Source organism: Argiope bruennichi, chromosome 10, assembly GCF_947563725.1.
Source record: "Argiope bruennichi chromosome 10, qqArgBrue1.1, whole genome shotgun sequence".
Lineage (NCBI taxonomy): Eukaryota > Metazoa > Arthropoda > Arachnida > Araneae > Araneidae > Argiope > Argiope bruennichi.
The window spans coordinates 112,602,704-112,618,495 of NC_079160.1; the positions used below are offsets into that span (position 1 = coordinate 112,602,704).

At 31.5% G+C, this 15,792-nt stretch overlaps 1 protein-coding gene and 1 non-coding gene across 2 annotated transcripts in view; both read right to left on the bottom strand.

Moving 5' to 3' along the window:
• Positions 1-487: 487 nt before the first annotated feature.
• Trnav-uac (transfer RNA valine (anticodon UAC)) lies at positions 488-560 on the bottom strand. The gene has a single exon. It is a non-coding gene; the product is annotated as a tRNA-Val (tRNA).
• A 10,632-nt stretch (positions 561-11,192) lies between these two features.
• The window catches only part of LOC129988457 (uncharacterized), a 36,529-nt gene continuing 31,929 nt past the window's right edge, over positions 11,193-15,792 (bottom strand). The window contains exons 19-21 of the mRNA XM_056096687.1: positions 12,696-12,809; positions 11,516-11,704; positions 11,193-11,413 (exon numbers count right to left, since the gene is read on the bottom strand). Coding sequence (XP_055952662.1) covers positions 11,270-11,413; positions 11,516-11,704; positions 12,696-12,809 — 447 coding nt within the window. The 3' untranslated portion in view covers positions 11,193-11,269. The remainder of the gene's footprint in view (positions 11,414-11,515; positions 11,705-12,695; positions 12,810-15,792) is intronic.

Sequence of the window (15,792 nt, forward strand, 5' to 3'; positions counted from 1 at the left end):
TCTTTATTAATTTCTAAATACATGCGTTATATTTCACTAATAGTATAAGGTGGTATTTCTTTTTGCAATAATAAGAAGCAAATAAACATTTTTTAATTATTTCTCTATGTAATTAAAGTTTATTAACTTTTCAGGACAATAATTTGTTTTGAATAAAAAATTTACAAGAGTAACAAAATGAAATTGATAAAGATATTTTATATATCAATTACTATATAAAATAATCAATAATTATCAGAATATAAATACTAGCTTTTTTTAAAAAGATAGCAAAGCTGATAAGCCATAATTATTTTTCTATGTAATTAAAGTTTATTAATTTTTCAGAATAATAATTTGTTTTGAATAAAGAATTTACAAGAGTAACAAAATGAAATTGATAAAGATATTTTATATATTGATATAATTACTATATAAAATAATCAATAATTATCAGAATATAAATACTAGCTTTTTTTAAAAAAGATAGCAAAACTGATAAGCCATCTGGTTCTGCCCGGGATCGAACCGGGGACCTTCTGCGTGTAAAGCAGACGTGATAACCACTACACTACAGAACCTACAAGCTTTTGGTTTCAGCTTGTCTACAGGACTGATAGCTCTATTCAAGTAAACATAATAGAATGCTTTCCTTATCTTTCTCAAGATTGATAGTTCCTGCAATAGATTATCTCGCGTATTTTTATTTTCTTCGATCTAGATCTTTTTTACTTTCTTACATTCGAAGTATAAAAAGAGAACGTATTGTAACCACCAAAAAATTTGAAAATGTAGAGTTTTTACAAATATCTACATTTTAGATTTCCTTGTGTCTGAAAAACACGTTTTCGGAATTATGTGTGTGTAAATTATTTTGTTATTTTTGAACGAGATAAAATTAAAATGCTTTTAAGTTGATGTAAAATTTGGTAAGTGGAAGTGACATTAAATTTAAAAAATTTCAGTGAAATTCTTCCTTGAATGAAATCTATTCACAGGAAGTAAATCCCTTCAAAAAAGTCCATCTTAGAACTAGCGAGCACGACAGTTATTAAATGTAAGGAATAAAATTAGTACAAAATTTTTGTATCAACAGTGTTAAATCATATCAAATTTCAACCATAACAAAAATCCATATCAAAGAGTTAAATGTTTGTCGTATAGCTGCATGTAGGTAAACTCAATAACTGAAAAACGCAACGACTTCGATAAATAATATTTGGTATTTCATTTTATTTATTTATTTATTTGATTTTACTACAATTGTAGTTCTACGGCAAATTCTTTTTTCAATTCGTCAAAAATGCATTCTAAGTTTTTTTATGACAAGCCTCCTTTGCCAATCAGATGATTTATCGGGATTAACGCAATTGATTCGCCAGCAAATTATTTTTTATATACAGGGTGTCTCAAAAACCTTGACAGCGACATTTATTCCTTAAATATTGATCGTAGACATATACTGTAAATTACAAAGTTGCGTAAAAAAGGTACAAAATATTATGAAATCGATTAAAATTTTCAGTGGAATAAACTTCAAAAAATACAAATTTAAATTTTTAAAATTCCCAATGAGTAAAATGTGCCCCATCCTCTAATAAGGTCATGTACAAAATTCCAGAATTTTATCATGAAAACTCTCAAAGATATGTTAAAACAAAGTTGGCGAAGGGTCAATCACAAATTAAAATGCAAATGTTTACAGCTTCAGTGCAGATGACGCGACGCAGGAATGCATCATAAGGAAATACAATATGCTTCATATCTTTAGTTTTAAACATAAATTTTCAAATCTATGCTACCTGAAAAATACTTTGAAATTTTATATCATGAATTACATATTATAACTTAAAAATAGCACAGTCAATGAACTTGTAAAAAAACTAATGTAATCTTTCCTTTATTTCTACACATTTTTAATACTTTTAAACCAATAAATAGCAAAATTATTATTTATTTATTCAATTATTACTTTCTTTGTTAATTTGTCTACGACCCCTAAAACACGAACATGCGACATGATTTTTCTTTTTTACGAACTCATATCCAAGCATCAAAAAGTGGTTTAAGTCAGCATTTATGTAGTTTCATATCTTTGAGACTTTTTGTGATAAATTGTTAAAATTTTATACATGACCTTATTAACGGATGGGGCATATTTTACTTATTGGGAATTTTTTTGTACGGGGTCCGTATAAAAATTTAAATCTTGTATTTTTTGAAGTTTAATCCCCTGAAAATTTTAATCGATTTCATAAATTTCACACCTTTTTTTTACGCAACTTTTCAATTTACAATATATGTCTATGATCAATATTTAAGAAATAAAAGCTGCGGTCAAGGTTTTTAAGGCATCCTATATATATATATATATATATATATATATATATATATATATATATATATATATATATATATATATATATATATATATATATATATATATACAGGGTGATCAAGAAATAGCAGGAGGTGTTCAGAGTCCTATAGCGTGTTATAACGAAATATAACAAAATTTGGCCACCATACACATTAAAGTATGCGGTTTCAATTTATCAAGGTAAAAAAATTAGTACAAAAAAAAAAAACGCCGATAGGAGAAATCCTGGCGCTGCGATCGAAAACTTTATTATGTAATTTGCTTATACGGGTACTTTGTTGCATGACATCGAAGATAGAAAGAAGGGTTGCGGGAATTTAAGTCATTCTGTGTTGTCACTACGTGAACGTGCCTTATTACCCATAGTTAGGCTGTTTTATCAGCAGGACGAAAATGCCAGTGCCTTCGTGAATACCAGAGGTTAAAACAGCTACGTAGAGGACCGATGACCATAACTTACTTACAAAGAATGATTGAAAGATTTGAAACAACAGGAACTCATTGTATTTCGATAATTCAAGACCGAGGACGTAAAAGTTTAAAGCAGGAACAAGTTGAAGAAGTTGCAACTGCCGTTATGGATCAGGCGATAGCTAATAAGCAGGGTACCAGTAGCGTACGTTCAATATCACGACAAACAGATATCCCTTTCTCGACGGCGCAAAAGATATTGCGTAAGATCCTGAAATTTTATCCGTATAATATAATACTCATTAACTGATGAAACTGACCTGAATCTTGGCAATTTCTGGTTGTGGCGTGGTTCTTGTTCACTTGAAAGGCGTTGTGTATCAAGGACATGTTCCTCACATTCCTACTTTAAAAGATCAAATAACGTTACATGTCAAACGAATAAATGCCGATATGATGCGAGCCACAGTCGGAAACCTCGTGTACCGCATGCAGTTATTGGAACATCAAGTTGGTAGTCAGCTTGAGCCGAATTTGTAAGTTGCTATAATAAACGTTTTTCATTGGTATTTGGTGTGTTGCTATTTACTGTTTCCATTGACAGGTATGCATTCTTTTTCCACACATTATGCGCTTGCAGGGCCAGGATTCCCCCTAACAGCGTTTCTTCGTAGTAATTTTTTTTCTTGATAAATCGAAACTGCATACTTTAATATGTAATTTAATGCCAAATTTCGTTATATTTTGTCCAGTACATAACACGCTACAAGGCTTTGAAAGCTTCGCTTTTATTCCGTCCCGTGAGGCATAATTTATGTACAAGCAAGAAGCGACGAGATACGTCAATCTACAGCACGACACAAGAGCGAAAAGAGTGACAGAAATATTTATCCCGATGATTATATACGTTGAGATTCTGATAGGGATTTCTCTACACGTGTCAATTTAGATAAGAGAATTATAGATATCTTTTAAAGAATTTATTTAGATAGACAGATCCCCCCCCCCTTCATTAGGAGCGTGAGATTTAAGCAGTTTTACAGAGCTTCAGTAAATAAAAAATATTAATTAATTAAATAATTAAATAAAATAAAAAAAGGTGGAATTAGATCAGGAAATAAGAGAACATTCTTAGAATGAATAATAAGTTAGTATGGGTTAAATTAGAAAAAAAAAATTAGGATTTAATTTAGATTTAGAGATATCATTACACACACACACACATATTATTTCAAAAGCCTTACACCATTCTGTTCATTGCACTTTGCATTTTCTTAATTTTTTATCTAGATAAAAAACGAATCAACGAATTATATAACAGGATAAATCAGCAGTATTTTAAAATGAAGGGACTTTAAATGTTTGCGCTATTACTTAATTCTGAACTATATCTTAAATACAACAAAATATACAAAAATTTATTGAAAACATGCCTCATACTGAAATCTATTGAACATGGAAAAACAAGTGGAATCTTCATATCTTGGTTGAAATATTATATATAGTAATAATAATAAGATCAATACAAATGGTTTGAGTTTCACTTCAACAATAAAACACATTGGTGTAAAATAGGCTTAAAATATTTTTAAAAATTAATAAATAATAGAAAGAAAAATTATATGAAAAAAGTCATTGGAGCCTTTGGATTTTTTTTTATTTTAAGATGATTAAAAATCATTTTTCCTCTGCAATATTTTCGGGAACTACTACAGAAAAAAAACCCTTCAAAATTTTGCTTCATTTTTAATTATTTGAAATTCTAATTAAAAAATTTTAAAAAAAACTCTCCGAGTTGCTCATTACCAAAGTGAAAAGTATATACATACCAAATTTGGTAGCTGTAAATCAAAGTGTTTGGTTTGTAAAACACATGCACCTAGGCAGATATGAACGCCTTTATTATAAGTGGAGATATTACGAAGCACAAAGCACTCATGTGTGGGACTTCCGGCACTTATGGTTTTTGCTCGAGGTCCTTAATTTTTATGCGGTGGAAGGGGGGATAAGACCTTTATTACGAAATAAAGAAACCACTTTGAGAAAGTTTCGACAAAAATACTCAAATTTGGAAATTTGAGTATTTTCGTGCACCTACTTTGCTTCAGGGCATGGCGTTATAACCTGGTTCACAGCTGCAGGTAACAACAGATCGAGTTCGATGTCGCGCACAGGCAAGAGGATCTCTTTCTTCAAATAGTCCGATTTCCTATGTTTCCTCGATAAAATTTATTATTTATCTTAATCCCCCCCAAAGCCAAAAATCACAAAAAGTTAGATCAGGTAAAAGTGGAGACCATCTTGTAGGAAATGCACGACTGTTAATGCCAACCTCAGTAAAATGATGCCGTAGCAACTGTTGAAGCATATGTTATGTGACGAGGAGCATTATTTTGTTGGAATATTGTTGTAGTGAGGCATCCACGCTGCTGGAGTTCTGGAATGACAAAAGTTTGCAACATATGCTGATAACGTGCTGCGGTTACGGAACAGGTTGTTGGTCCCTGCGGAGTAATTTACTCTAAGAAAAATGACACAATTAAAAAGGTCCGGTGGTGAATAGCATATAAACCAGTTAACAACTACGCTGCATGAAAGTACGCTTTTGTATCATGGTTTAGTTACTGGACTGCGAACCACAAGGTCCCAGGTTCTATCCTCACGCATATCAATTCACTAAAGTCCCAGTGAAGCTGATCCAAACAATAACATGCGATGAATGCAAGGGCGTTTATTCAACCTTGTGAGGATTAGCAGCCGACCAGATATGGCAGTTTTGAGTGTTCACTGTTCCGCACCTGTGAAAGTGAGCCTCGTCGGTCTATAATATTTTCCTTACCAATTCTGTACCATCTCCAACCGTGCCAAGAAAGTTAAAGCGAACGTTTCACGCACATTATTATCGGTTGGTTTTAACTCTTGCAAGCGTTGGATTTTATACGGATAGGTTTCGAATGCTATCCGCATGCATCTCCAAACTGTTATGTATGGCAACTCCAGTTGCCTTGACACGCCAGAGCACTAGAATGTCCCAGCTGTGTTCAGATTGTCTTGTTCAACGACAGAGGTTGTGACGTCTTCTATCACCTGCGGTATCCGTGTTTTGCATCCACAGCCTGATTTAACAGCAAATCTATTTGTACGTTTTCTAGAAACGTTTGACCATTCGCCGCAGATCGAAAGTTGTTTTTAAACCCATACGCAAAGATTTCTGCCCTCGGAATAAGTGAAGCGCTTTGGCAGCGTTATTGCCGTTTTGGTAAAATAACTTTAGTAGCAACGCGCACTCAGGCAAGAGAAAACCATCGTCATGGCCTAAAAGTGTTCTGAACCCTGCTTTTTATCTGTTACGAAAGATTTTTTATTCCTATTATAAAAATTTTGTTCTCCAGTGCAGCTCGCAGTAGCGAATATTCGTGTTTTCATCTAGCGAACAAAATGGGTGCGTTTGAAATGCAATAATGGAGTTTATTGCAGATACCTCATATTCTGTCCTTTATTGCTAGTGGCATGTTTCATATTCATTACCTTAAAACGATCCACAGCACCACATTTAACCTCTCGGCTGTTTTTTTAACTACTTTTTTTACTGCATCAATCAATTTCCCATTGCCTGAAATGTATATCCTCCAAATATGAAGGCGTTACGTCGACTGGTTATCATCATCGGCATCATAAATTAAAGGAGTATGACAGGTAAAGGTACATAAATTGCAAGCGGGTTTAGAGAAAGTATTCTAGACTGTACACTTTTATATTGCAACAGCAGTCGTATGCTTGCCCTTGTGGTGAAAGCTTATAAGCCAGTTAACAGCTACGCTGCACGAGCAATTGCTTTTGTATTGTGGTCATGTTACTGGGCTGCGAACCACAAGGTCCCAGGTTCTATCTTCGCTCAATTCAATTCGCCACATTGGTGACCTCGGACGTGATCCTTCAACCTTCGTACAGCTGTTGTAGCGCCATCTACCTTCAGCAACCCAAAGTCGTCAGACTCACTTGACGCAGCAACAGCATCAGCAACCACCCACCCACGCTCGCCATAACGCTTGGCGCTACCCAAATGGGTACAAGCACATTAGACTCAAAAGCTAATACATCACCACTCAACAGCCACATCATTCGACTCCCTGGAGGGAGAGTCTGTGGTGAAAGCTTATAAGCCAGTTAACAGATTCGCTACACGAGCAATTTCTTTTGTATCGTGGTCATGTTATTCGGCTGCAAACCACAAGGTTACAGGTTCTATCCTCGCTCTTAACGAACCGCCACACCCTCTACAATTCATAATATTTAAATCAAGTTCGTTTAATCTTTCCAATAGAATTTTTGCTAGTCCTTCCCCAGTCAGATCAGTTACTTCAATAAACCCTATAAATGACTCATTTATAGTTAACCGTTTCTCTTCAAAATTTACATATCTAATAATGATTGCAGTCTGTTCCTTATGGGAAATATCAGGAATACAATCCATTTGGATACTATAGTAGATGGTATCCAAATGCTTTTATATCGTGTTTAATTTTGTTAAGGACTTCATTTCCTAACGCAGAAATAATTTGTTCTTGTGACCTATGTGCTAAATGATGCACAATTCTATTTTTAGAATTAATTATTTTGTTTATATGATCCATTAGTACAGGATCGTATTTACTTAATAAATCGATTAAACTTAAAAAATGTCCATTATTAGACTTACCTATTATTTCGTGAGTTCCTTGAAGTGGAAAATTATTACGCGCTAAAAATAGAATCACATCTACAATTCTTTGAAATAGCAATTTGAGTCGTGCCGTTTCCTTACTTATATTAATTATGATTTGTTTTATCAATAGTCGAACATGAATTCAGTCGTTTTAATAATTCTTTCCAAGCAATAAACGAATTAATATGACAACGACAGCATTTGTGATCTTGGATTACATTTGACAGCTTTCTCCAGTTATTATAGCCACCTATAAACCGTGTAGTTTGGTTATTTCCTCTTCTTTTGGGAAAACAGTATACAACAAAAACAAAATACGGAGTCTTGCGTCTTAAATTAACCAGCTGCGAAGTTCACCATTTCGCATTTTTTTTAAAGTAGTAGGTAGTGGAAAATGAACTACCTCCAGCATTTTTGTGTTGCACAGGTTCGATTTTAACACAAAACATTCTGAATTTATCAGTTATAATACTTGACCATAAACCAGGATCATTTATACTCTCTTGATCATATTTGTTATTGTCATTTTCGTCATTATTTACTGATTCGGTCACATTTGTATAAACACACGATTCTTCAACAAATTTCACCGTTTCAACATTTTCATTGCTAGACTGTGAACTTTACGCTGAACTTTCTTCTCCAGTTGAAGTTTGAATTGTAATTTCTGAAGTTGAAGCAATTTCTTTGCCAGAATTACTTCATAGCCAAGAAAACAGATCTACTTGTGACTTCTTAAAGTTTAGCTTTTCTTCTTTTTTCTTTTACTGATAATTTTCTTTTTTGACACGTAGAAGGATATTTCCTTGGCGTGGACATGGTTATATCTAACAGTGTTAAGCAGTTTATAGAATGAATTATCAAATTATTATATGCTATACTATAAGCTATTACCTAGTAGGTGAAGTAAGTGATTGTAAATCTATTTATCTTATATTAACAATATTTTGCACATTTGCTCAAGACTATAATATAAACTATGAATTTCGTATATATCTAAATCGGCTGACTGCTACATTTAAACTTCTTCCTTAATTCTTTTCATTCCGGTCAAGGACGGTGAAGCAGTAATGAAATGTGCATTGCTAGGGAATTGATCGTTTAATTTATCTTTGTTTTACTTTTTGCTTCAGTAACTTAATATAAACAAACATAATAGATGCACACATAAAAAAATATTACATTAGATGCAGAAAAAAGTATATAGCTGATGATTTACAAGTCCATTTGAACATAGCCTCAGCCTCGACTTCTGTCCGCCGCTAGCGTCCAGACATCGCGTCGCTCTGTCTTAACATGTCTAAAGGGGATTTCTTTATTCATAAATCAAATTCCTCCCCTTTTATAGGTATCACTGCGACCATTGCCTAATAACGGCGTCAGTCAAAGCTCAGCCAGCCACGTGGGAACAAACTTATATACTTTCAGTACGTGTAAGCGCTATTATTGTTCAGAACACTATTTTAATTCTTAATCACGGTGGGGCCCGGGTGCATAGCACCCCCCAGATGGCTGACCCTGGGGTTGCACCTCAGAAAGAGGAGATGCTTCCGGTATGGTAGTTGGATCTAGCCACCCTGGAGGGTACACAAAGAGGTGGAAGATCTGGCTCCTGCCATTCATGACGGGATGTACTTCCTTCGGGAAGGGTTGTACCGTGGCCGGTGATGACTCTTAGAACTCAACCACAGTTCCTGCCAATGTTGCTGTTGTGGCAATCCGGTCATTCAGCTTTTCTTTATCCATGTGCCTTCGGGTGTGTCGGAGAGTCAGTGATATGACTATCGTAAGTGTAAATCATTTTTGATTACAAATATAACACCATAATGTGTGAATGATAACAAAACTCTTCAAAAAAAAAAAACCTTCAGATTTATATGCAGCGCCATGGTAACAGGCAAATTTTCATTTAGGATTTAGTTTTACTTTGGGACAAATTTCGCAATTTTAAACCACGGTCAGATGACAAGGAGCTTGACTCCCTCCTTCAAACTCCCAAAGCCTGACAAGGCAGGGGCATACGGGGCTTCGTGCTCCCAAATCGAATAGAAAATTTATTTTACGTTTCCTTCTTTAATGAAATTTTTTTAAACAAAATATTAGTACAGACTATAATATAATATTAGCATGTTTTTTTTTTTTTGTTTTTTTTTAAGATTTTAAAAGAAAATGACTTTTTTATCCCATTATTGCAGCTTTAATTCATTTAATTGAAAGAAAATAATAAATTAGTTAAAATAACATTGCTTTTTAAAGGGAAAAAAAATGTTTTTACCCTGGGCCCCAATTAGGCTAAGTCAAACCTGCTTACATGGAGGTTCTTCGGTAAAATCGGGGCTCGAACCTTGAATAGTCCGAAGTCAAGATCTTGCTACCAGATGCACTTAGAGATTTAGGTGTGCTTAAAGCATTCCTACTCGGCACCATGGTGAAGAAATATTTGTGCATTTGTACTATTTTTTTAAAAGTCAAATATGACTAAGAGAGAGAAAAGATAAAATCATATCCCGAGTGCCATTCCCCTTGTTAAATTTTTCATGATAACTGGAGATGAAATGATCACGTTATACTCAAATTGCCATTGGATACTTAAAATAATAAGGAAAAATCAACGAACTAGTCATCCAGCCCAGCCCCAATTCACAGGCCAAATTTCGCCAATTTTTGTTTCATGTGGTCGTTTGCCCCTAGATATGGCAGCATAGCCCGCCTTCCACCATTTTTCATTTTCGAGAGAAGTTTCATAAACACTGTTTCTTTATACCATTTTTTATGAAGGAAAATCATAGCAAAGCTCGCCAGATACGACCACTGAACCAGTTTCGACAATTTTTATTTCATTATGAATGCTCATGACGTACAGATATGTCATTAATGGTCGCCTATTTTCCACTATCTTGATGTTTCCAGAGTTATCTAGAAATAAAAATTTAGCCGAACTTCTAGCCTGATACATACATTTGAAATATGCAGGAAAAATCAAAAAACCAATTCCCCATCCTCAATCATTGGTCCAGACGGGTGTGAAAGATGATGATCATTAGATAGGATATCTAATGAGTTTTTTTGGGGGGGGGATTTCTTAAATACTATCTTGCATTAAGGTTAGTTATGTAGAAAAATGACGATAGAATTTCCCTGATACAGCCATTGTATCGATTCCAAAAGTTTTTACTTTAAGTGAAACTTCATGGCGTGTCATCAATGATCGCCAGTACTATCATCCTGCTACTTTAAAAAAAATCTCGCAAAATAAAAATTTGCTTAACAATGAATTGGTATCTTTAAAAAAATTAAATTTTGAAGTGGCATAAAAATTATTATTATTATTATTAAGTATGATGGAAAAAATAGCAAAATTTCATTTAATTTTCAATTAATTAAAGTTTAAATTACTGAAATACACATTTTCATTTTTCAAATAGTATCTTAGTTTAGTATTAGTTCTATTAACGTCCCATTTTAAATAAACGTTACAGATATTTTGGGATGGACCACGTAATTTTGAACCGTGGTCAGATGACGAGGACGACACCTGAGCTGACGAAACTAGTTTCAAATAATTTATGAAATTAGTGCATAAATCATGTGGACATTTGCTTTCATTATTTGAATGAGATTGCGAAATCTATGAGTTTTGCAAATAAAAAGACAAAAAATAAACAAGCAACTAATATATTGTAATTTATTCATATATTAAAAAAAAATTTTTTTTCAAAATTTTATCAATTATATTAAAGTTGATAAATGAAAATAGATATATTTGATAATGATGAGACAGATATTAATGCACTTTAAAATGGTTTCAACAGTGATAACACTGATTTACTCCCATTTGAGACATTACTGGATTGCTTTGCTTTACCATCAAAGCTGGATACCTGCTTTTCTAAAAGCTCGCTTTTGTCGTCAGATGCTAAAAAGCCTGCTTCCGGGGTCTAAAAATAATGTAATGATATCAGTTTCAATTAAAGACGAATTTCTATAAAATTGATATATTTTATGAAATCACTAAACTAAATGAATGATTTTCCACATACCTCAGAAACATATGCTTTTATACCAGGATATAACTCAGGAAATTTCGCAATTGTTTCTTGAGTTATTCTTATATCTGTAAACTGAGCCATGGTGTAAAATATAGAGAGAGCTTCCACTCTAACAATGTAGTTTTTAGTTCTTAGTGCTTCATTATATAAAACTGCAAGGCTTCCACGAACATTAGCAAACTAAAAAAAAAAAAGGAAAACCTACTGAATTGTAAAACTCCGAAAATGATGCTAGTAATAATACGTTCTCATAGGTATGCTAAATAATTCTAGCTGGGAAGCCAAAAATAAAGGCAGATTCATTTTGCACGGAGATATAAAGAAAAAAGCATTTTATTCATTTTGCTGTTTTCTCCTATATTTTTCAAACAGTTTTCAGCTATGAAGGCAAAAGAGAATGTAGTCAATAAAAATTTTCTAATTAGATGTTCCATACATAAGTTTAAAGGCAGTAAAAGTTAGAGACTGAAAATCAACTTTAAGAACGCTATTTTAAAGTTAATATCAACTTGTCTAATATTTTTTAAACCAAAATTGTCATGAGAGAAGTGCATCAAAATAAAAACATTGTGTGCATTGCCAAAAGAAATAATCTAAGGTTAGTTGGTTCTGTTCATAGCATATCTACTAGCAGCTTAGAATTTTTTTTAATGGCATTTAGTATCACTTATTATTTTTATTGTTTTTCGGTATCTTGTCACTTTTTCCTTATTTATTTTCCACATTTTATTGTTTAATATACACCAGAATTCATTATTTTAACCATTAAGCACCTAATAATGTATTTTTTTTTCTTAAATTCATTATTAATTGCTGCTTCAAACAGAATTGAAATTTAATTAAATAAATTTTAAAATAAATAAATCCTCATAATATTAAAATTAAAAATCAGAATGAAAAATACATGATTATATAAAATTTCAGAGCTCTAGTAAATAAAAAGAGAGAATAAATTATAAAATTTTTACAGAAATAAAGCACATTAAATTTTAAAAAAGTGTAAAACTGGATTTAACAAAATTTTATTAAGAACTAACCAATTAAATAGGATTCTTATACTTAAATTAATTATGTAAAAAAAAACTATTTAATTAAAAAATGTTTTAATTGAAATTAATTGATTATTGTAATGTCATAAATAATGAGCTGAAAATGATGATATATGTCTTACCAGTGGATCTTTATCATTGAATTTTTTAAAATTCAATGCTCTTAAGAATGTAAGCACAGCAATCTGTATTTCGTAAATTTCTGATTTAAACATAAGAGTAGCAAACTCAGCAAACTAAAATAAAAAAATAATAATATCATCAAATAGCAAAAATGCATAGTTTATCTGAAATACCCCATAAAAATAAATGTAATTTCTTTAAAAAGTAAATAATTAATCACAATAGAATTGTGAATTAACCCTCTGGGTGGTTTCATTTTACGTGTGAAACCTCTGAAAAGCGAGAGACACCAGACTAGCAATGTATCGTAAAAGCGCATCGGTTTTCCAAACGAGATGCACTGAAAGCGTTAGCCGAATTTTTGCTTTCCCCCAAACGTCATGTGGGGTTAAGAGTCCCTAAGGGTAGGAACAAGTTACAGCTCATTCAAGTCAAATTTTATTGCTTTCCTTTATTTTGTACGGCTACAAAAATCAGAGGGTTTCTAAGAATAGTGAATGGGAAGACTTCTGTTTCTTTTTAACCCCGATCGCTGAAATAACACTTTGCGAATCGTTGCACAGCAGAATCGTTGAACAAAAATTTCATTATATATTCGATCTCATTTCATTATATATATATATATATATATATATATATATATATATATATATATATATATATATATATATATATATATATATATATATATATATATATATATATATATATATATATATATATATATATATATATATATATATATATATATATATAAAGAGAGACAGAGCAGTCAATGTAGGATAAAATTTTCTTCATATTTCCTTATTATTCTTTTAAATAAATCATTGTAATATTTTTGTATCGAGCAATAACATTTGCAACGCGTCTAAAATTAGATTATGTCTAAAATTAGAACTAATCATAAATAGTTCTGTTAATCTGAAATGCATAAATAACAATAAAGAGCTGATGTATTATATTTTAGAAGAAATGGCATCATCTTCTATTATAATAAAACATACAATTTTTGAGTGCAAATCAGCAAATTAGTTGGACAGCTGAAAAAATATATTATTTTAGAGCCACATAATTGACTACCTAGGTATTAGTTATCCAGGCCCTGAAACATCTCGTAGCAGTTTTATCAGAATTCAATATTGTTTATAATCATTATTTTTTATTGAAAAATAATCACATCTTCGTTTTTAAATGATTCAAAATAATGAAATATACAATTTAAAACCTTATAAATTGTGCCAATGTAAATGCACATCAAATGTTTTTATTTAGAATTTATTTTTGAAGTTGTATACTGTTCTAGTGATTTTAAAGAGTTAGTGAAATTTAAAACAATCAACATTTATTCCTATTTTTTCCCTCATCTATTTCCACCATTTTGTGTTCACATTCAATGAAATTGTCATTTTCAAAAACATTCAAAGGCAGCTAAAACAAACAAACAATTCTTTTAAGATATTATGCAGGAGTATATTATTACTCATAAATTTCAATATGTTTATAACGCTTAAAATTTTCTTTAAAAAAATACAATATACATAAATGCTTTTTCTAATTTTCGTCTAATCTGAAAAACTAGTTTGATACTACATTCAAGCAGTTTTAAACTTATTAATTCAAGATATCTCCTACTGTACGATATTTAAAAATTGCACGTATCAGACACCTGGTTTTTGCAAATTTATCACCAAAATTTGATGTAAAAATGTATTTGCAAGTTTCAGAAATTCTATATTCATATATTTTCCAGCACTCAGATAAACGGAATTATAAAGAAATGCTGAAAGAAAACAAATAGTATCCACCCACAATATCATCTACAGACGTTTATTATTATTATTATTATTTTGAAATTGGGAAATCATAGAGAGCAAGCGATCATCGATGACATATCTAATGGACAAAAGTTTTAATATGAAATAAAAATTGGCAGAATCGGTTGGAGCAGCTTAAGCACCGAAAGGTTTTGGAAATAATTTTAAATTGCCGCCATGTGACGAATCTAGTGAATATATATACATATATATATATATACATACAGTAGACTCCCGATTATCCGCGGTGCGGATTATCAGCGCCTGCCGCACAAAGTTATTATTTTTTTTTTGACTGAATTTTTCAAAAAGGTGCAGTTTTACAGTTATACTTTTGTAATTACATAATATATTACAGTATTAAAACAGTACATATGTATTAATTTTTCTGTGTATCCTTGACGCCTCTCGTAAATACTAAGCACTTTTCTGTTTTCATTAACAAAATGCATTTTAGGTTAGTTTTGAGTGATATACTAAAATATTAAGCGTTAGTTAAACATTTCCTGCTGTTTATTTTACGTTTTATTGTACATAAAACGATTTTTCAAAGTTGGAATGACTGTTTCCTTTTTTGCTATACCCGTTTTTAGCTTTTTTCGGATTATCCGCGATTTTTGTTATCCGCGGCGGCCGCGCCACCCAATTCCGCGGATAATCGGGAATCTAAAGTAAGAAAAAGTTTGAAAACGAAACTAAAATGAAAACGAAACAAAACAGTTTCGCAATCGCAACTAAAATTTATTACCTATTTAAACTAAAACCAAATGAAATAAAAAATTTAAAAGAAAAATTTGTTATTACAGTAATCGATAAATCAGCAAATAATTTCTGTTTAATTTGTAAATATTATTATAAAGAACTTTTAATTAATGAATATAACTCTAATGCAACTTATATGTTAAAGAACACCGGGAAAAAGGAATTAGATAAAAGAATGCTAGCTTTCGCAAAAAAAACCAAAACTAAGACTTGCTCTCTTAACTATCCTTATTTATTCCCAACAGTTAAATTTCATAAAAATCCATTAAAATTCAGATTCGTAACCTGTAGCACTGGTAGTTATAATTACTATACGGGTAAACATTTCTTTAAATACTTAAAAAATTATCCTGGACAAAATAAAAAATGAAGACAACTTTATTATTTCTAGTAACAAAGAAATATTGGATTTTCTTAAAGATAACAACATTAATAAACTTAATACTTTTGATTTCGAAAATTTATACACTAATCTACCTCATGAAAAATTAATAAAGGTCTGCACTTTTATATATGATGA